At 39.9% G+C, this 21,669-nt stretch overlaps 3 protein-coding genes and 1 pseudogene across 3 annotated transcripts; all 4 read right to left on the reverse strand.

Moving 5' to 3' along the window:
- Window positions 1-1,812: 1,812 nt before the first annotated feature.
- Window positions 1,813-2,751, reverse strand: LOC133767696 (olfactory receptor 6C65-like). The gene is given in 1 exon segment (XM_062202131.1): window positions 1,813-2,751. A coding segment is annotated over 1 exon segment (939 nt).
- A 733-nt stretch (window positions 2,752-3,484) lies between these two features.
- LOC133767697 (MICOS complex subunit MIC10-like) lies at window positions 3,485-3,960 on the reverse strand. Its single transcript, XM_062202132.1, has one exon. It carries the CDS (start codon window positions 3,921-3,923, stop codon window positions 3,666-3,668), a length of 258 nt encoding a protein of 85 aa, XP_062058116.1. The 5' UTR covers window positions 3,924-3,960; the 3' UTR covers window positions 3,485-3,665.
- Window positions 3,961-13,641: 9,681 nt separating this feature from the next.
- On the reverse strand, window positions 13,642-18,004 carry LOC133768059 (heterogeneous nuclear ribonucleoprotein A1-like; annotated as a pseudogene).
- A 42-nt stretch (window positions 18,005-18,046) lies between these two features.
- LOC133767698 (olfactory receptor 6C76-like) lies at window positions 18,047-18,988 on the reverse strand. The gene has a single exon (XM_062202133.1). The coding sequence runs from the start codon at window positions 18,986-18,988 to the stop codon at window positions 18,047-18,049; it is 942 nt and encodes a 313-aa protein (XP_062058117.1).
- Between the last annotated feature and the right edge of the window lie 2,681 nt (window positions 18,989-21,669).

A 21,669-nucleotide genomic window follows, 5' to 3' on the forward strand; every position in this document is an offset into this window, starting at 1 on the left:
GTCTCTAGTCCCCACCTCGCTGTCTCTACCTCTCTCTGTAACTCTGTCTTTCAAATAAATAAGTAAGTCTTTAAAAAGAAATCATTCTTTTAAAAAAGTTCAATTAAGATAGGAACAGGCATTCTTCAAAAGATGAATTACAAATGGCCAATAGACACATGAAAAGACACTCAGGATCACTAGCCATCAGGGAAATGCAAGTAAAAACCACAACAATGTTCCCCATCACCCTTGTTAGAATGGCTATCATACAATAATAAAAGATAAGAAATGCTGGTGAGGATGTGGAGAAGAGGGTGTCCTGTGCTCTCTTGGTGGGAAATGTAAACTAGTACAACTATTCTGGAAGAGAGTATAGAGATTTTTCAGAAATTTCAAAGTAGAGCTATCGTATGACTCATTTTTTGTTTACTCATTTAGTCACAAATAAAATTGTGTTCTGTGATTACTGTAGGCATATTCAGTAGGTGTGTTATCAATTCATCATGGATTTTCAGTAACTTAGGGGGCTGTGTTTTAATGATCTCCACTTCTATCTGACGATGAAATTTTATAATATTTTCTGCCATAAAATTTAAAAAAATGACATTTAATGTAAAGCCATCATTTCTAGTAACTTTGCTTTATAACACTCCATTGGAAACCATCTTCCCCAACAGCTCTAGTCTCTGACAGTTCCTTTCCCTGTAACAAGAGGTGCATAATCTGACGTGGCAGAGTTGGTGAAGCAGAAACCGATAACTTGAAATAAACAATTTTTACATAAAATTGTTATTTCTTGGTCATTTTCCCTTATCAGATTCCAAATATCTGATTCACTAAAATGAGGGAAGAAGTGTAAGGTCGAAACAGAGCCCTTTTCTTCAAAGTTACCACAAAGCACAGTTTTCCAAGCTTTGAGTTTAGGTCTACCCCAGTTACTAACCAGGGCTTGCTATAAGTTAGCTAAAGGATTGTTTATTATCAGAGAGAATTTGGTTAAGTTATCTAGAGTTTCATACACATTTTTTTTTTAAAGCAAAGACCCACATTTACTGTAGTCACATCTTACAATCTCAATATATATGACATATATGAAACCGGTGAACATAAGATGGGAAAATTCCAGAAAAAAGAGACTAAAGGTATAAGAAAATATGTTTGAATATAGAAAATATAAAAAAAGGAGCTATAAAATGACTGTAAAATTTTTGAGTAGACTTTAACTAGAATTTTAAGCATAATTCCCTTCCATTATGTTTTTCTTTTTTATAACATTTATCATTTACCAAAGTATTGTGCAATTTGCTTTTTCTATTGTATTGGCTGTTTAATGTGTGTGTCTTGTCACTAAAAATCAGCTGTACAATGGTGTGAATATTTGTGTGCTTTGTATTCCTTTGTGTTCATGGGTTATATAGAATGGTTTCAGCTACAGATTTCATAATGACTAATGCTTATTTAATTTTTTAAAGATTTATTTTATTTGAAAGTCATATTTACAGAGAGAGAAGTCATATTTACAGGAGAGAGAGAGAGAGACAGAGAGACAGAGAGACAGAGAGTGAGAGAGATCTTCTATCCGCTGGTTCACTCTCCAATTGGCTACAATGGTTGGAGATACGCTGAATCGAAGCCAGGAGCCGGGAGCTTCTTCCAGGTCTCCCACGTGGGTGCAGGGGCCCAAGGACTTGGGCCATCTTCTACCGCCTTCCCAAGCCATAGCAGAGAGCTGGATCGGAAGTGGAGCAGTCAGGACTTAAACCGGCGACCATATGGGATACAGGCACTGCAGGTGGTGGCTTTACCCGCTACACTACAGCTCCGGCCCCACTAATGCTTGTTTAATGAGAACATTTTTTTTGAGAAGTCTTTCAGAACCTGTTTCACCTGCTGGTTCCTTAATGTGTAAATAAAGGGATTTAACATGGGAGCAACAGAGGTATTGAGCACTGCTACCCCTTTGCTGAGGGCCACACCTTCTTTTGCAGATGTTTTCACGTACATAAAAATACAACTTCCGTAAGAAATGGAAACCACGATCATATGGGAGGAACACGTGGAAAAGGCCTTTTTCCTTTGCTGAGCAGAGGGAATCTTCAGAATCGTTCTAAGGATGAATGTGTAGGAGAGGATCACCAAGGTCAGAGTTACCATAAGTGTGAAGACTGCTAGGAAAAATGCCAGAAGCTCTAGAAACTGTGTGTCTGAACAAGCAATGAGCAGCATAGGTGAAGAGTCACAGGTGAAGTGATCGATAATGTTGGAGTCACAGAAGTCCAGCTGGAGCCCCATCACCACTGGGGGGAAGATAACAAGAAAACCAGCTAGCCAGGAGCTGATCACCAGCCAATGGCAGACTTTGTTACTCATTATAGTTGTATAATGTAGAGGTTTGCAGATGGCCACATAGCGATCATAGGACATGACAGCCAGAAGAAAAAACTCTGTTGCTCCCAGAAGAATTTAAAAAAATACTTGTGCCATACAAGCATTGTAGGAGATGGATGTGTCCCCTGTAGCGATGCTCATTAGAAATCTAGGGATGCATACAGTTGTAAATGAAATTTCTAAGAAAGAGAAATTCCTGAGGAAGAAATACATAGGAGTTTTCAAGTGAACATCAGACAATGTTAATATAATGATGGCCATATTTCCACTTACACTTAGTAAGTACGTGATGAACATGAAGCAGAATATTACAGCTTGTAACTCCGGATCGTCCGTAAGTCCCAGAAGAATGAATTCTCTAATGGAAGTCTTATTTGGCATGGCTAAGTTCTGAGTTGTGATACATCTGTAGGAAAAAGAAGACTGAATGTCATCTCATGATGTGATTTCTAACACACTTGTAGTGCTCTTACATTGTGTGAAGAACTTGAATAGATGCTTTCAACCAGAAGTGGCAAAATAGTTGTCCACCAGACATCAAAAATCACATCAGAAGGGAAATTATTAATCAAGTTTACTACTGTAAAAACATGTTTTAATCTCAGATTTGATAATCCCATGATACTTGTTTTTGATTGCTAAGTTAACACACAGAAATATTTTTGTGTATATAAAACTGGGTAGTGGTGATAAATGTTCACTGTGCTATGGAATGTCAAACAACTTATCAAAATACTAATAGTAATTTTGGAAACATACTGACCATAAAAACATCTGTTAATTTTATCAATGGAAAATTTATTTTTTATTCATGGTTCAATCTTTTCATCTGAATTCAATCTTTCATCTAAATTCATCTAAATTCTTGATTTCTGTTCATAGCAAAAGCTAAACAGAAAATGGTGTATTTGTGGGAATAGCACTGAGATCCATTCCCTCTTGTCCTTATGCAAACTTGATTCTGCTAGCTCCTCTCTGATTGATAATTGACACAAATAAAATACCAACTTTTATTAATAAACAGGTTCATGACTTAAAATTTCCAATTGCGGGGCCGGCGCTGTGGCTCAGTGGGTTAACGCCCTGGCCTGAAGCCCTGGCCTGATGGTCTCTTAAGACCATCTCCTTACAATTTCCAGAGAGAAAATGCAAAACAAGAAACAGGCTGGTTTCAGACACAGCAGAGCGCTGGAGTTGGAAGCGCGGCGGCACCGCTGCGACTCTGGGGACCGCAGTGTTCCTGAGGAGTGAGCGGGGTTCCTCCCTTCCTCCCTCAGGGGCGTTCTCGGTGTGCCTCATTGCTCCTGCTCTTTGACATATTTCCCATGCAGAAGGTAGGGCGGCTGGAAGTCGTGCTGACAGTTGGAATAGGCCATGCTCAGGCCCATGCCAGAACCGAAGGCTAAAGGCCACGATTTTCTTTTAAAGAAGGTAAGTGAGAAAACGACTCCTAATCCAAAACCAGTACCTATCTTCATTACCGTATCCGCCATGCACCGGTCCCACTTCCTGCCGATGTCTGACTCGGACATGTTCCCCACCCGCGGCTCCATCTTCCCTTAAGGCCGGCCCCCAGACTCTCTGACTCGGGCAAGTCTCGCCTTTTTTTTTTTTTTTTTTTTTTAAAGAATACGGAATTTATTAGATAGTCAATCTAAAAACTGAACCCATCTAAAAGATACCCAGTCTGCTCCCTTTATCCATCCAGGTGCCTGCAGGCCTTCCCATCCCAACCCCAATAAATTATGGGTGCTGGTTCGAGTTCTGGCTGCTCCACTTCCGATCCAGCTCTCTGCTATGGCCTGGGAAAGCAGTAGAAGATGGCCCAAGTCCTTGGGCCCCTGCACCTGTGTGGGAGACCTGGAAGAAGCTCTTGGCTCCTGGCTTCAGATCGGTGCAGCTCCGGCCGTTGTGGCCAATTGGGGAGTGAACTAATGGATGAAAGACCTCTCTCTCTCTCTCTACCTTTCCTCTCTCTGTGTAACTCTGACTTTCATATAACTAAGTAAATCTTTAAAAATTTTTTTCCAATTGGGCTTTTCAAATATAATCAATCATATAAATAATAAATCAGATTATTCCCATTAAGATTAAATACATTATTTCAGAAAATTGTTGCATGACAGCCTTTATCAAACTCTTGGGAAAACAATCTGATAACTTTATTGTTTTTCAATAATGTGTTAAGGAAATATACTAGAAGGAAAATAATGGCAATAAAAATAATATAAACTTAGCATAAAATGTGATGGACTTTTCTTTCTTTTCTTCCGCCTCTTCATTCTCTTTCTTTTTCCAGTTGTAGATAAGACATATATCCATATCTTACCTGGTACCTGAGAATCCTCTTTGCAGGTTCTATTAGCAAACTGATTTTTCAGATTGAGACGTTTATGTACAGAAGGAAATGCAGCCTTGCCCATGGTTATACTGGTAGTAGAATGTTGCATTCATGTTAGTCTTCCACTGCACAACTTACAGAACTTAACTGCGACTTGGAGCCTATTTTATTTCATTACAGAATGAAATAATGATTGACTAATACATGTGTGACTATCATTAGTTTTGGATTTAGGATTCAGAGGCTTGTTATAGCTCAGTGGGTTGAGTTCTGCATTCATGCATCAAGTATTCTGAATTAATCAATTCTGATTACAGACACCAGTAGAGATGTGTACCGATGAGATGTGTATATTAGGTAACAAAAATCTTGGAATTGAGTTCTACTGAAGCAGATATTCAACACTCTTGTGGATCTTTACCTGGCTGCCTTGACAAAATCTCCCACTGTTAGTACTGAGAAGGAAGAGAACAGCTTGCTGATTCTTGAGTAACCACGAGGGTGGTTTGATTTAATGAGCAGAGCCAGAGTGTGAGGCATTAGGATGCGTGCAGATGATGGTGGAAAGGAGTAATACACGTTGTGACCAATGTGGCTTCACGAAGTCATGGTAACTGAGAATTAACTATGAAAACGACCAACTCCTTCCTGAGGCAAATTCTCATTTCTGAACTCAGTTATATATATTTAGGAAGAGCTAGGCAGAAAAAAATGAATGCAAGAATTGAAAAAAAAAAGTCTCCATGATTTATTTCAAAGAGAGTAATTACTAAGCGTTTCATGATCGAGAAAGAAAGATGAACAGTGTGGATCGAGAAGATACATACTCACGTTTTTGTTAGTGCTTGATGGATTCAAGTCATTGTTTCAACCTAAATAGCTTTTTTCTGATTGTCTATAAGAGAAAGGCAATGTTTTATACAGAAGCATTTTCTTCATTTTTACACCTTTTATCAAACTACTTCACTTTTGTGAATCTACTCAGTCATTAAGACTTCAAGATTTTTGATCGAATTCTACCTTTTCTTAAATCAAGAAGTTTATATTCCAAAACCCAGTCTTTGAGGTTGAAAAATGAAATCAACATATATTAAAAATATCTTTTTGGAATTAACGTATCATATGTCTCATGATTCTGATATTGCTCAATGATATAACTAAATAGCTTTTCTTCAGAAGACAGGTACCATATATATGACTTTGAATATAATGTTAGAGAGGAGTTCATTTTTTGAGGGAATGTGGTAGAAAGCTCCCTGGAGACAGAAACACCAGTTCAGCTGCAACACAATTAGTTTTGACAACATTTTAATTGGATTCACTTGGGAGTCAAGTGGTGTTGGAGGAATATAGAGCCCTATCTATAATAGTATACGTTGCATGAAGCAAAGGGAGACTGATGAAATAATGATCTCCTGCTTGATTATTCTTCCAATTATCATTCTGATGATTATTTTAAGTGAGGAGATTTATCTTGGTTCTCTAATAAATTTCAATGAGAAAACATGAATTATGAAATTATAATATAATTGGTCCCTAAAAGAAATCCCAACCTAGAGATTTTATAACACAAAGTGAAAAAACAGTTTGCTAGTGCAATTGAAGATCATTGGGAAAGATCATGCATTTTTAGTTGAGTGATTTAGCAACGCATTATAGATTTCTTAACATAAATACATGCTAAATTTTGAAAAGCATTCTTCAATCTAATAAAAAACTTGGAACAACAAGGAGAGTAATGGAGAGCAATTTGGCTAAATTTTGATGAGACAACATTGTGTTCTGTCTTTTTTTTTTTTCCCCCCAGGACAGTGGCAATTGTGAAAAACAGAAACCTGCATTCTTTTTGTGGCTTGCTGGTGCTAGGGGTCTCATATAAATTTGGTTATTAAAATACTGCACTGTGCATTCTCATCAGGCTCGGGGTTCCTTCAGGAATTGGTGCAGAGGCTGGAGTGGCATTCTAACTAGCAGTGGTGGCTGTCAAAATATGTAAAGATATACAACTGCCCGTAGCAGACAGGATCATGACAGTAAATGGGGCAAGTAGAGACATACCCAAATCTTGAGCAATGGGAGACTGAGGAAGAAGTTCCTTGGGGGCACAAAGAAATTAGGAGATCTATGGAAACGTGAGTGAAATACACTGGCCCTGGCCAGCGCCACTGCTCAATAGGCTAATTCTCCGCCTAGCGGCGCCAGCACACCGGGTTCTGTTCCCGTTGCTCCTCTTCCAGGCCAGCTCTCTGCTGTGGCCCGGGAAGGCAGTGGAGGATGGCCCAAGTGTTTGGGCCCTGCACCTGCATGGGAGACCAGGAGAAGCACTTGGCTCCTGCCTTTGGAACAGCGCAGTGCGCCGGACGCATCGCGCCAGCCGCGGCGGCCATTGGAGGGTGAACCAACGGCAAAAGGAAGACCTTTCTCTCTGTCTCTCTCTCTCACTGTCCACTCTGCCTGTCAAAAAAAAAAAAAAAAAAAAAAAAAAAAAAAAAAAAAGAAATACACTGGCCCAGTGTCCAAACTTGGTTGTAAAGAACCTCAGCACACCCAAGGCTCTCACCTGTGGCAGATCTGTGAGCTCCATGCAAGCAAGCAATAAAGGTGAAGGTAGAACTGCAGGCGGTTTGACATTGAATGAGTGTCATTCCCCCCCCCACTCAGACACAGTTTGGAAAGACCAGCACCCTATTTTCTTGGTCTTTTTTCGTTTCAGAAATTCAAGAAATTTTTCTGTCAGTTCACTGAGTGATTATTGAGATAACTGAACAGATGCTTCAGGAAATATAGTCAGCAAAATTTGGCTTATTAAAGTTACTTAATAGATTGATGACTACAGCTCTCAACAAGCAACAAGAGAAAAACTTAGTAAGAAGGAAAAATTCGACTTCTAAAGTAACTACTTTATAACATTCAAAATGTCCAGATTCAAAATAGAACCAACAAAAGCTGTGAAGAACTAGGAAAATATGACTCATTCACCAGGTTCAGAGTGTGGGGAAGAAAGAAAGAGATTGGAACCAACCTTGAGAAAGCAGAGATTTTTTTTTTTTTTTTTTTTTTTGGGACAGGCAGAGTTAGACAGTGAGAGAGACAGAGAGAAAGGTCTTCCTTTCCATTGGTTCACCCCCCAAATGGCTGCCATGGCTGGTGCGCTGCGCTGATCTGAAGCCAGGAGCCAAGTGCTTTCTCCTGTTCTCCCATGCGGGTGCAGAGCCCAAGCACTTGGGCCATCCTCCACTGCACTCCCAGGCCACAGCAGAGAGCTGGACTGGAAGAGGAGCGACTGGGACAGAACCAGTGCCCCGACTGGGACTAGAATCCGGGGTGCCGGCGCTGCAGGTGGAGGATTAGCCTAGTGAGCCATGGCGCTGGCCAGAGAAAGCAGAGACCTTGAATAAACTAGTCTGAAACTTTCTACCTGTGTTAATTATGTCCAAGAGCACAAGAAAACCATGGACAAAAGACTTAAGGAATCAGAAAAATGATGAAAAATCAATGAAACTATAAAAATTACAAGAAAGGACTAAAGATAAATTCTGAAACTAAAAGGTATAGTAGCTGACTTGAAATATTCACAGAGGGCATCAATGGTGTTTTTTTTTTTTTTTTTTTTTTTGGACAGGCAGAGTGGATAGTGAGAGAGAGAGACAGAGAGAAAGGTCTTCCCTTTTTTTGCCGTTGGTTCACCCTCCAATGGCCGCTGCGGCCGGCGCATCTCGCCAATCCGAAGCCAGGAGCCAGGTGCTTCTCCTGGTCTCCCATGTGGGTGCAGGGCCCAAGCACTTGGCCCATCCTCCACTGCCTTCCCGGGCCATAGCAGAGAGCTGGCCTGGAAGAGGGGCAACCGGGATAGAATCTGGCGCCCCAACCGGGACCAGAACCCGGTGTGCCGGCGCCGCAAGGTGGAGGATTAGCCTGTTAAGCCACGGCGCCGGCAAAAAGGAATCAACAACCTCGGAGCTAGACCAATTAAAATGATTTATTCAGAGGAGTCAACAAAGAAAATAGTTTTTCACTCTTGATTATTCTCTTTTGCATTTCTGTGCACATATTATACTCCTAAAAAAAAGTCTTGGCATTGTTTCATTTTTTGTTACAATAAGAAATTCATAGACAAAATCATATGATATTAATTAGAATCTGGTTTTTAAAAAAGTACTCATTCCATGAAAGCCTAATGGTAAGAAGTAGCTGAAGGTTAAGGATGTTTACTTCATGAGACAACTCCCCAAACAGAGCCATTTTGTTAGCAAGTAGACTATCTAGAACTATTTATAGTGATCTAGATTACCATACCAGGCTGAAAATCAAGATACTACAATCAAATTCATTTACATATATCTAATCAGACTTACAGTTACTGAGCCAAGGTAGTTAATTTTATGAATGAGACATGGTTTTTGAGGGACTCATTAACTACAGGAACTGAGTCTCGTGTGCTGCAGTTCCCAGATGCCTCCAGCTGCCATTGTTTTGGATACACGTCTGTCTGCACTGAAGCCTATTGTGATAGAGACAATGGAACAGTGAAGGCAGTATATAGGCTTGATAATAAAGGGAAGCTAAGATACAAATTCTTTATTTATTCATTTATAGGATACTCTCTGGAAAGCCATGCAGAAATCAAAAGACACAGTGGCCAGGAGTAAAATGTTGTCACCCCAAGTAAATGAATCAAGTGACACAGCCATTAGTACAGGCAATGCTTTTGTCTGCCATCTAGTGGTGACAAGGACCCTGGGAATGCAGACGGACAGGAATATGTATTTCTAGGAATGAAAAGTCCCTAAGGAACACATACATATTCCAGAGGTGAAAATCTGAAAGGCTGAGGGTGAGAACGATCAGGTTCCAGGACTTAGCACAAAGGTAACAAGAACTATGAAAAATGTGACCTGCTGCTGTGGGTCATTGGCCAACCCAGGAATGAAGTCTCTGACTGCCACGGGATTTCCTGTCTTCTTTCTTTAACATGTTATCCTTTGTTTTGCCTGTAAAATATGTGACAAAGTAAGAAACCTATGATAACAATGATCATACACACGTAAAACACACAAACATGCATTATACGAAAATCATCATTGTCTTTTATTTCTAAGAAAATTACGTTGTAGTATACAGACACAAAATACTCATTTTAATTACCTCACCTATTAATTCATTATTTGCATATTTCCATCATTATATTCTTATCTGTTTTAATGTTAATATCCCCTTATAGAAAACATTCCTTGAAAAGAAGGAAAAAAAAGATTAAATTCTCTTAGATCAAAAACTTTTTTAAAATTCTGAGTGCACACCCACCAACATATTTCTAAACTCTTTGATATTTTATTTTGTTTTCCCTTCATATTTTAAATTTTCAATGAGCATGGATTTCATCTCCCCAATGAAATTTTTAAAATAAATGAAGTCAGTTTAGTCCTTCACCTGGTAAAGTAATCAGCTTATCCCAATAATGGTATACAGAAACAGTTATTGTCAAGGGAGGATTCCAACTCTAACTTGTAGTTCAAATGTTTGTTGTGGAAGTGTTCTAGTACAGTTAAAAATCTGTTATATTTGTCCTATAAGATTGTAAATATAGTCTTCTTGAATATATTTTTAATTTAACAATCTGTGTGTCATAATTTTATCTCCCATTTTGTAAAGTAATACTTTTTTTTTTTAATACTTAATGTGCTATACTGCATTTTGGTAAACTTGAGTATTCTTACAAATCTTATTCCCAGAATGATTTAGCATGTCTTTATAAAACTGATTATTCTTTTCTTGAAGAGTGATGAATAACAGTAGTTCAAAATTCTACCTGTGCTTTAGATGTGAAGATTCTTTAAATTTTCTTGTTTTTTTTTTTTTTTTTTTTTGGTTTATTTTTGTTTTTAATAGACATCATGGGAGGTTGTGGTGGAGAGAGATAAGGAGATTGGGAGAGAAAGTACCTGTCTGCTGGTTCATTCCCCAAATGCCCTAAGACCTGTGCTAGACTGGGCTGAAGCTGGAAACTTAATCAAGGTCTCCCGTGTAGGTGGCAGGAACCCAACCACTTCCACTGCTTCCCAGGGTCTGCATTAGCAGGAAATTGGAATCAGGAGCTGGAGTTGGAAATTGAACCCAGGTACTCCTTTGTGGGATATGGGCACCTTCACCAGAGTCTTAACCACGAGCCCAAGTGCCTGTTCAAGGGAGGACTTCTTTTCCCTTCAGTATTTTGTCTCTGATCTCAACATTAGTATTATATCAGATTAGTTTACTTCTTTGTTCTGATTTAGTTATTTGACATAAAAGTCTAAATGTGCTTCCACTACATAAATTTAGGGAGAAAAAGAGGAAAGAATTCTTAGAATAGTTATCTTTGAAACACATGAATTTATTCTCTTTATATTAATAGCAATTTCAATATACTTAAATGTATGAACAAATGATCTATGATCAAAAAGTCTCATTTATTCTTATATTCATCAGAGTCTCTAGGACTTTAAACTTGGGATAGCATTTTCATTGCATCAATCAACTTATTGTGTGAATACATTTACTCCAAAGTTTTACCTAGGAGATTATCTGTATTTCCTATTATCTGATCTCTTTGTGGACAAAGATATGTAGTTTTTTTTTTTTTTTGTCTTTTACCTTTACATGATGGGAAATGACTTTCACTATGTTTAAAATTCACATAGTATGAAACTAAATATATAAAGTATGATTTCTCAGTGTTAAAATATATTAAGCTGTTTGAATTTTTTGAAATGATATGTTTTTGTAATATTGCTTCTATTATAAATGATTGTGTGGAATATCTATGCAAGAATACAAAATGCCATGCACTCTTACCAATAACAAAATACTCATGCTATAATAAAATAAATTATTGCTTTAAATGTAGAACCCATAGATATATACTGGTTTTTAGATCTTTCATCTCATTTTTATATTTCATCATGTTTGTATGGTTTAAATGTATTAATACTTAATATTAATAATTAAGATTATTTTTAAAAAATTTTTAAGTTGAACAAATTTCATGTATTTCACCTATGCAGATTTAGGAGCATAGTGATACCTCCCACTCTACGCTCCCTCCTGCCCACACTCCCACCCTTCCTCCTTCTTCCTCTCTTATTCCCTCTCTTAATTTTTACAAAAATCTACTTTCAGTTTACTTTATACTCATGAGATTAACCCTACACTTAGTAAAAAGTTCAATGTACTTCTAAAGTTAACATGACTGAATTAATCAAAATATCATTTCTAGTAATTTTTAAAGTATGTTTTCAATGTAAAGATTCAAGGTTTTCCAAAAGTAACTGCACAATGTTCTGATTTCCTCCTTTTATTTCTAAGGCAGTATACAGTATATGGATGATAAGGAGAATCCCAAGAGCTTCACTTCTTTTATTTTTTTTAAAGATTTATTTATTTATTTGAAAGTCAGAGTTACACACAGAGAGAGAGAGAAAGAGAGGTCTTCCATCCGCTGGTTCACTCCCCAATTGGCTGCAATGCCCAGAGCTGAGCTGATCTGAAGTCAGGAGCCAGGAGCTTCTTCTGGGTCTCCCATGCGGGTGCAGGGCCCAGGGACTTGGGCTATCTTCTACTGCTTTCCCAGGCCATAGCAGAGAGCTGGATTGGAAGTGGAGCAGCCAGGTCTCAAACTGGCGCCCATATGGGATGCCGGAGCTTCAGGCCAGGGCATTAACTTGCTGCACCACAGCGCTGGCCCCTAAGAGCTCAATTTCTATATGTCCAATCAAGTCTGTTTGAGAGCCATAGCTCTTTCAGTACTCCACCTATTTTCATTTAAGGAAATAGTATCCTAGCATTTGAAATGAAATAAATTGGAGTCATTTACATGGAGAATTATTTAATAATGTCTTCCCTGGCTCCATGGGCAGGATTGTATGTTTTTGTGCACAGTGCTAGTGTTCCTCAAACTAACCATCATTCTGGTTCTCCATTTGTAAGAGGCTCATGGGAGATTTACTGAATGAACACAAATTAAGGATTCGCAAAGTGTGCAGTTTATTATGGAAGCTTAGGTATAGAAATGTGGTCAAGGTGGGGGTGGCAAAACTAGAGGATCTTCATTCAGGGCTAAAAGAAAGGAAGTGATATGCAGCTAGACAAAGGGGGCTCCTTGCCAAATATTGAGGTTCTGTTTTTCATATAAAGAGTCAGGAGCGGCTGGTGCCGCGGCTCAATAGGCTAATCCTCCGCCTTGCGGCGCCGGCACACTGGGTTCTAGTCCTGGTCGGGGCACCGATCCTGTCCCTGTTGCCCCTCTTCCAGGCCAGCTCTCTGCTGTGGCCAGGGAGTGCAGTGGAGGATGGCCCAAATGCTTGGGCCCTGCACCCGCATGGGAGACCAGGAGAAGCACCTGGCTCCTGCCATCGGATCAGCGCAGTGCGCCGGCCGCAGCGCGCCTACCGCGGCGGCCATTGGAGGGTGAACCAACAGCAAAAAGGAAGACCTTTCTCTCTATCTCTCTCTCTCACTGTCCACTCTGCCTGTCAAAAAAAAAAAAAAAAAAAAAAAAGAGTCAGGAGCAGGGACATTTCAGCCCTATTTCAAGCACTATGTGCTCCACTCAGATTTGTAAGTGGGAGCATTCCAGTACATATGCAGGCATCCTACCGTGGACAAAAATGGCAGTCACATCTATGTTGGAACTGCTTATGCCAAGTGGCATGCCTACAAGAAGGTATGGGAAGACTTGTATGTTGACAATGTCTTGTGACTTCACAAAGGGAAGAAACTTAGCCATGTAATAGTAGATGACAACAGTCTCTGAACAATGACACACTGTGCTGTGAACAAGGAGGCTTGTCTCTAACCTTTAGGAAAATGTTACCATCTCATTGTGATGTTCTAGACCTGGTCTAAGGTTCCAATTCTGCTATATCAAATAGGACTTTAGAATGGTCTTCAAGGTTTTACACGTTCCCATTGTCTGAAAATGTAGAAAACTTTAACACAATAAAAAAAAAAACTTAACATAATAAAATACTCCTTATTCATTAGGTAATGATTTAAAATTATTTTATTTTTTGTTTCAGATGTAGAAAGATGAGAGAGAACTGTCATTTACCAGTTACTCCCCAAATACCCATGATAGCCAGGGTTTGGCTGGGCCAAAGCCTGGAGCCGAGAGCTCAATCTATGTCTCCCCATGTGAGTGACAGGGATTCAGGTACTTGAGTCATCACTGCTGCCTCCCAGGATCTGCAGTAACAAAATGTTGAAATTAAGAGTGGAGCTTGAATCCTGGTGAACAAGACCCCAGCAGAAGGAACAGGCCATCAAGGAGAGAGGCGCCTTTCTCTGAAGGGAGGAAGGAACCTCCACTGTGACTAAACAAGTTCAGAGTCGGTGAACTCAAGGGGCTTCCATAGCCTAGACAGCTCATAGCAAGAGTCTCGGGTGAGTGCTGACGTCATAAATAAGAGTGCCAATTGTTAAATCAACAGCGGGAGTCACTGGGTACATGCTCCCCACGTAGGATCTCTGTCCTTAATGTGTTTTACTATGAAATGTAAAAACACTACTAGTCGAACAGTACCCTATACCTTGTGCGGTTGTGTGAGTGCAGCCTGTTGAAATCTTTGCTTAGTATATACTAAGTTGATCTTCAGTAAATGAAGGCAATTGAAAATGAAACTCGATAAAGGGCGGGATGGGAGAGGGAGAGGGAGAGGGAAGGGCCACAGGAGGGAGGGAGGTTGGGGGGGAGCCACAACAATACAAAAGTTGCACTTTGTAAATTCACATTTACTAAATAAAAAAAAGTGGAAAAAAATAAATTGTACACATTATAAAAAAACTCAAAAAAAAAAAAAAGAGTGGAGCTTGAGACTCAGTCCTAGGCACTGATATGAGATGTGAATTTTTTTTTTTTTTTTACAGGCAGAGTTAGACAGTGAGAGAGAGAGAGAGAGAGAGAGAGAGAGAGAGAAAGGTCTTCCTTTTTTCCGTTGGTTCACCCTACAAATGGCCGCTATGCCGATCCAAAGCCAGGAGCCAGGTGCTTCTTCCTGGTCTCCCATGTGGGTGCAGGGCCCAAGCACTTGGGCCATCCTCCACTGCACTCCTGGGCCACAGCAGAGAGCTGGACTGGAAGAGGAGCAACCGGGATAGAACCGGTGCCCCGACTGGGACTAAAACCTGGGGTGCCGGTGCTGCAGGTGAAGGATTAGCCTAGTGAGCCATGGCACCGGCCTGAGATGTGAATGTTTTAAACAGTCTTAACCACTAGGCTACACGCATGCCCAAAAAAGTACTAAAACCGGCTCCCATATGGGATGCCGGCACTGCAGGCGGCAGCTTTACCTGCTGCGCCACAGCCACAGCCCCAGCCCCAGGGTGGAAATTTAAATGATTTCATGTGCTCCTTTATTGCTTGTAGCAGAAAAGGACAGGAAAGAATCAAATGAGTGTATAGTAAACACATTTTATTCTTACAAATTAGGGACCTCTTATAGGAAAGATTTATGTTAAGGTGGGTGCAGATAGTATAAATATACTTAATTCCACACTCTCCAGTATCCCCAAAAATATCAATTTTTAAAAAAAGAATGAGATCATACAAACACTGGAAAACAATTTGGAATATCATCAGAAATTTTAAGAACTACCTGGAAGAGAGAAAGAGTTGCCAGAAGTCAATGGTAAGGACATTGGATATCAGGGGACCAATGGCAAGCCAGTCTGTTTCCGATGGGGCCTCCAAGGAGCTCCACTCTCAGTTAAAAGAATGGAGTGGGAGCAGACTTTTGCTGTGTCCCCACTTCCTATTACAGCTTCTTGTTGATGTGCACCCTGTGAGGCACCGGGTGATGGCCAAGCATGTGGGTCCCTGCCCCTCCTGTGGGTTCCTGATTGTGTTTCTGGCCCAGTCTTAGCTAGTGGGGTGTTGGCAGCTGAGCTGAAGAAAGAGAACTCTTCCTGTCTGTATCTGAGTTTTCTATCTTCTTTTCAAATAAATCCACAAATAAACTTAAAAAAATAAAGGAGAAAACAATGGGCTATGAAGCAACCATCAGTGTAGTTTGTTACAGAGGCTTCATGGTGAGTTAGTGGGCCTGCCAGAAATACCAAAGACATCCACGAATACTCTCAAAGCTTTAGCCATAAAACCATTAATATATAATATTCATGAATGAAATTCATAATGAAAATATAACATTTATGCACCAAATAACATAGGCCAACATGTATGAATCAAAACCGTAGGAGATGCCTGGAGAAACAGAAATACACCAGAGCCAGGAGACTTTATGTCACAAAAGAGCTTATTTTAGTATTCTGGTTATGCCCTGGGAAAATAATTTTCAAAGTGCTTAATAATTTATATTTAACATTTTCTTGGATCCCAAAAGGAATGTTGTTCAATAATTGCTTAAAACCAAACTTTGGCACTCTAATTAAAAGTTATTCTCATTTACAACCCACAGAAATGTAACAAGGTAATCACGCCAAGTGAGGTCAGAACAGGGAAAACAGAACAAATCTACAGGGTAAGAGAGTGAGCTAGAATAGTGAAGGAGAGATGGAGCAATGTTAATATTGTGCTTCATACACGATTTCATTTAAAGTTCAGGCTATGGACTTCTTGTCTTTTTTTTTTCCTCCATTCAAGAGGACTAAATCATTTATTGATTACACAGGATAGAGGATGATACACAGCTTCCTTGCCATCTGTAATTTTATCTGGTACCATTTTTCAATCTAGATCTATTGCATAGGATGCACCACCAATTTTTTTTTTTTTTACTTTTTTTTTTTTTTGACAGGCAGAGTGGACAGTGAGAGAGAGAGAGAGAGAGAGAGAGACAGAGAAAGGTCTTCCTTTTTGCCCTTGATTCATCCTCCAATGGCCACTGCGGCCAGCGCATTGCGCTGATCCAAAGCCAGGAGCCAGGTGCTTCTCCTGGTCTCCCATGCGGGTACAGGGCCCAAGCACTTGGGCCATCCTCCACTGCCTTCCCGGGCCATAGCAGAGAGCTGGCCTGGAAGAGGAGCAACCGGGACAGAATCTGGCGCCCTGACCGGGACTAGAACCCGGTGTGCTGGCACCGCAAGGTGGAGGATTAGCCTATTGAGCCACGGTGCTGGCCAACAATTTTTATAACCACATAATCCTATGTCTTTGCTTGGCTGAGAATGGGAACATCAGAAGGTTATACCAGTATCTGTCAGTGTTTAAGGGCAATGGCTCTCCACCCAAGCAGTTTGTAAATATATTTCAAGTGGATTCTGGCATCACCCTGATGAATTCTGACTTTACATTTTTGGGAAAGTTAACCAAGAAAGCTTCAGAGGAGACTAACTTTACACAGCACATTTAAAAAAAGACACATCCACTCAGCATCATGATCAGACTATTGTATTTAGCAGTATGGATGAAAAAAAAGAAGAAAAGAAAAAACCACATTAAAACCCTTTGTTGGGGTGCTTTTCTACTTCCCACAGAACAGGCACTAAAATAACCCATTATACTGTTAGTGACAAACACAGTCCTTGAGTTTTTTTGCCAATGCACATGAATATTGTCTAAACTATGTCTTCTTTGTAGCAGACGGGCCCTGCCATCACTGTGTTTGGCTGAGTTCACATGAGTCAAAATCCCATGACCACCACCAAAGTTTCCAGAACCTCTCGTGGTGGACGAAGCGCTGGCCATCTCCTGCTTCGACAGGGCCTTCCTCACTTCACAGTGTGGTACTTTGTAATAGAAAAGGTTTGAAGATAAACATGGAGATTAGATCTTGGAGATTGGAATACCACATGGATTTTGGAATGCTTAGTAAGTGCCAGGGATCTGATACTCACTGACAGTCTTATCCACAGTCACAGTCATCAAAGGTCACGAAAGCAAAGCCCCTCTTCTTGCCACTGCCTCGGTCAGTCATGATCTCAATCACCTTGATTTCCCCGTACTGCTCAAAGTAATCTCGGAGGTGATGCTCTTCAGTGTCTCCTTTAATGCCACCCACGAAGATCTTTTTCACAGTGAGGTGGGCACCTGGTCTTTGAGAGTCTTCTCCTGAGACAGCTCTCTGTGGTTCCACAACTCTTCCATCCACCTTGGGCGGCCTTTGCTTGCATGGCCGCATCCACCTCCTCCACTGGCGGCACAGGTGACAACCCGGAAGCCCCTGGAGTGCTCGGTGTTTGGACCTCTCGTTAGCACAGTCTGTGAGCGTTGCCTCTCAGGCTCCTGGCTTGTTTCACAGCTCTGCCCTCTGATGAAGAGTTTCACAGATTTTCTGAGCCTTTAGGAAGCTCTGACCTACACATGATAGCAGTGCCAATGAGCATATCCCCAGCCTATGGATTTTGTTATGAATAAACTGTATTTGAGAAACATTTTTGGACCACATTCTTAATAGACTGTTTTACCTGCTGGTTTCTTAGGGAGTAAATAAAAGGGTTCAGCATTGGGGCAACAGAGGTATTGAGCACTGCAACACCTTTTGTCAAAGCCACTCCTTCCTTTGCTGAAGTTTTGACATACATGAAAATGCAGCTCCCATAAGAAATGGAGACCACAATCATGTGTGAGGAGCAAGTGGAAAAGGCCTTTTTCCTTTGTTCAGCAGACGGGATTTTCAGAATCGTCTTCAGGATGAATACGTAGGAAAGAATGACTAATGTCAAGGTTACCATGAGAGTAAAAATTGCCAGGAAGAATCCCATGAGCTCTAGGAAAGCTGTGTCAGTGCAGGAGATCAGCAGCATAGGAGAGGAGTCGCAGGTGAAGTGGTCAATGATGTTGGAATCGCAGAAATCCAGTTGAAGTCCCATGATCACAGGTGGAAAGATAATGAGAAACCCAGCCAGCCAAGAGCTAATTACAAGCTGCATACAGATTCTGTTGTTCATTATTGTCGTGTAATGCAGTGGCTTACAGATAGCTACATAACGATCGTAGGACATGGCAGCCAAAAGGAAAAACTCTGTTGAACCAAGGAGTATGAAGAAAAACACCTGGGCCATGCAAGAATTATAGGAAATGGTCATATCCCCTGTTACAATGCTGACCAGAAATCTAGGAATAGAAACGGTTGTGAAAGAGATTTCCAGGAAAGAAAAATTCCTAAGGAAGAAATACATGGGTGTTTTGAGATGTGGATCTATCAGAGTGAGCGTAATAATGGTCAGGTTTCCGGTTATACTCAGTATATAAGTGAGAAATAGAAATAGGAAAATTAAAACATTTAGCTTTGGGTCATCTGTTAACCCAAGAAGAATGAATTCGTTCACAGATGTTTGATTTCTCATTTCTTAATGTTGACTTCTGCCAAGTCTACAAGTGAAAAAAATGATTTAAAGTTAAATTATATCACATCTGTTGGGTTAGGAAATAGTAGCAAGCCTATAAAGAAGCAATAAACTAACAAGTTTTGTTGGTTAAGTTCTGAAAAAATGATATATTTTAACCACCACAAAAAAAAAATCTGCATCTGGTATCTGACTCATAGATCACTAGCTATTTCATATTGAGTGAGTCATATAATGCATATAATCAATAAATCTGTATAGGAAATATATGCCTACCAAATATGTTTTACTTTCTTTTAAGAATCTGCTCAAACGTGTGATGTGCAAAAACTAGAAACTTTAAATTCATTTTCATTAGAAAACTTTAAATTCATTCACTGACTGCTACTAAGTTAGTATACTGATAAGCATTTGTTCTGATTTTCTGAAAATGAAACATTTTAGAACATGTTTTTGTAGTTATTTCCCATGATATCTGAAGATATTGAATTTTAGTATTTAAATGTAATAACAAATGAATTAGGATCATCAAAACCAACATGCATATGATGCTAAAGAAACAAACTCAGAATTTCTTAAGGTTTTGAAAGCTTTAACTTTTTCCTTTTTTGAATTACATAATAATTTACCAACTTATATAACAAATCCCTACAGCCAGATTTAAGTGATTTAAATTTAAAATTTATTAGGAAATAGAAAAAAAAAGGCAAAAATGGAAAGCATACTTACAATTAAGTAACCCCAAGTGGTAGCAGTTCGGCTGATGAAATCTAAGTGCTCTGTTGCTTTACTGTATCTGAGTGTCAGTGTTTGATGTTTTACTTTTGAAGCATTTTATAGACTTCCTAGCCTTTGATTTTCTTCCATAATAACGTAATTATATAGTGTGTGGGTAGAACTAGACAAGATGATATGCAGGGAGGGGAAACATATTGAAGGAATGAGTCCAGTAGAAAATTTATTACCGGAGGCAGGAAGGCCTGGGTAGGAAGTTGACACAGTACTAGGGGCTTGGAGAGGGGGCTACAGTCAGACCTTAGCAACATAGTCAAGAAGTCCTGCAACTTGTGACCCCAGGGGAGAGTCTGAGTTTAGTTGATACTGCAAACATGTTCATTGAGTAAAAGTCCTTGGCACTAAGTTATTATTTAGGAGTAAAGCCAGAGGATGTGGAAATGGAAGAGGGCAGTAGCAGAAATGGCAGTTTGAAACTGGTTTACTGGGGCCGGTGCTGTGGTGAATTGGGTAAAGCCCTGACCTGAAGCGCTGGCATTCCATATGGGCTCCGGTTCAAGTCCCAGCTGCTCCACTTCCAATCCAGCTCTCTGCTATGGCCTGGGAAAGCAGTAGAAGATGGACCAAGTCCTTGGGCCCCTGCACCAGTATGGGAGACCTGGAAGAAGCTCCTGGCTCCTGGCTTCAGATAGGCACAGCTCCAGCTGTTGTGGCCAATTGGGGAGTGAACCAGCGGATGGAAGACCTCTCTCTCTCTCTCTCCCTCTCTCTCTCTCTCTCTCTCTCTGCCTCTCCTCCTCTCTCTGTATAACTCTGACTTTCAAGTAAAATAAATAAAGCTTTTTTTTTTTTTTTTTTTTTTTTTTTAAGAAACTGGTTTACTGAGCAGGAATTCAGAAGCAGGAGTCAAACTTTCCTGGAATATGGGTAAGATTGTCTTCAACTCCCTCAAAACAGAAAGAAAAAAAAAAACATAGGAAGGAAGGGAGGAAGGAGAAGGGGAGGGAGGGAGGAAGGGGAGAGGGAGAGAGGGAAGCCAGGAAGGTAAGCTACCAAGAGGGAAAGGAAGACATGGAAGGAAAGATGACAAGTGTGTGATTCCGGTGGTCAGAGCCAGGGCAATACTTACACTGAGATGGTCAAATAGAAGATGATAGATCATAGATTCTGTTTGTTAGTTAAGTGAAGCTCTTAGTTCACAAGAAGAGGAGGGCTCAGAACATGAGTAGAATCAAGAAATAATTGCTGTAGAAAACAGGAGAGCATGTGGATAAAAGTTTTTGAAACAGAACATTCTTGCAACCTGATAGTGGACTATTCTAAGTATTGCAGTCCAAAGCTAATTATTTAGTATGATTTATTACTCAAAATTCCCATGAAAAGAAGGTCCTGACCATAGCTACTAGGAAACCCTCCTACTACAATATTTCACTTAGTTCTCAGTCACTCTTGTGAAAGAAAGGCAGCTTGTTGATTTTTTTTTTTTTTCGTTATTTACCTTTCGGTGAGAGAACTTAGCTAAATAGTCTCTCCCAAGCAGACTAGTTCTATCTGTTTGTTTTTTTTTTTTTTTTCAAAATACACACAGGGGATTATATCAGGAAAGAAGAATTAAAATGTCTCCTGAGAGAGGCAGTACTGATGTGTGTACCCTAGTGCCAAATTTTCATTAAGCATCCTTTGGAACTAATGTTTTTTTTTTTTTAAATTAAACTTTTATTTAATGAATATAAATTTCCATAGTACAGCTTATGGGTTACAATGGCTTCCCCCTCCCAAAACTTCCCTCCCACCCACAACCCTCCCCTTTCCCGCTCCCTCTCCCCTTCCAATCACATCATGATTCATTTTCAATTCTCTTTATATACAGAAGATCAGTTTAGTATATATTAGGTAAAGATTTCAACAGTTTGCCCCCATATAGCAACACAAAGTGAAAAAAAAAA

The sequence above is a fragment of the Lepus europaeus genome, chromosome 10 (genome assembly GCF_033115175.1).
Source record: "Lepus europaeus isolate LE1 chromosome 10, mLepTim1.pri, whole genome shotgun sequence".
In the NCBI taxonomy this organism is placed as follows: Eukaryota; Metazoa; Chordata; class Mammalia; order Lagomorpha; family Leporidae; genus Lepus; species Lepus europaeus.

Excerpts from the sequence above, each read along its gene's own strand:
- LOC133767697 (XM_062202132.1), bottom strand. The coding sequence starts at position 3,923 with ATGGAGCCGCGGGTGGGGAACATGTCCGAGTCAGACATCGGCAGGAAG.
- LOC133767698 (XM_062202133.1), bottom strand. The coding sequence starts at position 18,988 with ATGAGAAATCAAACATCTGTGAACGAATTCATTCTTCTTGGGTTAACA.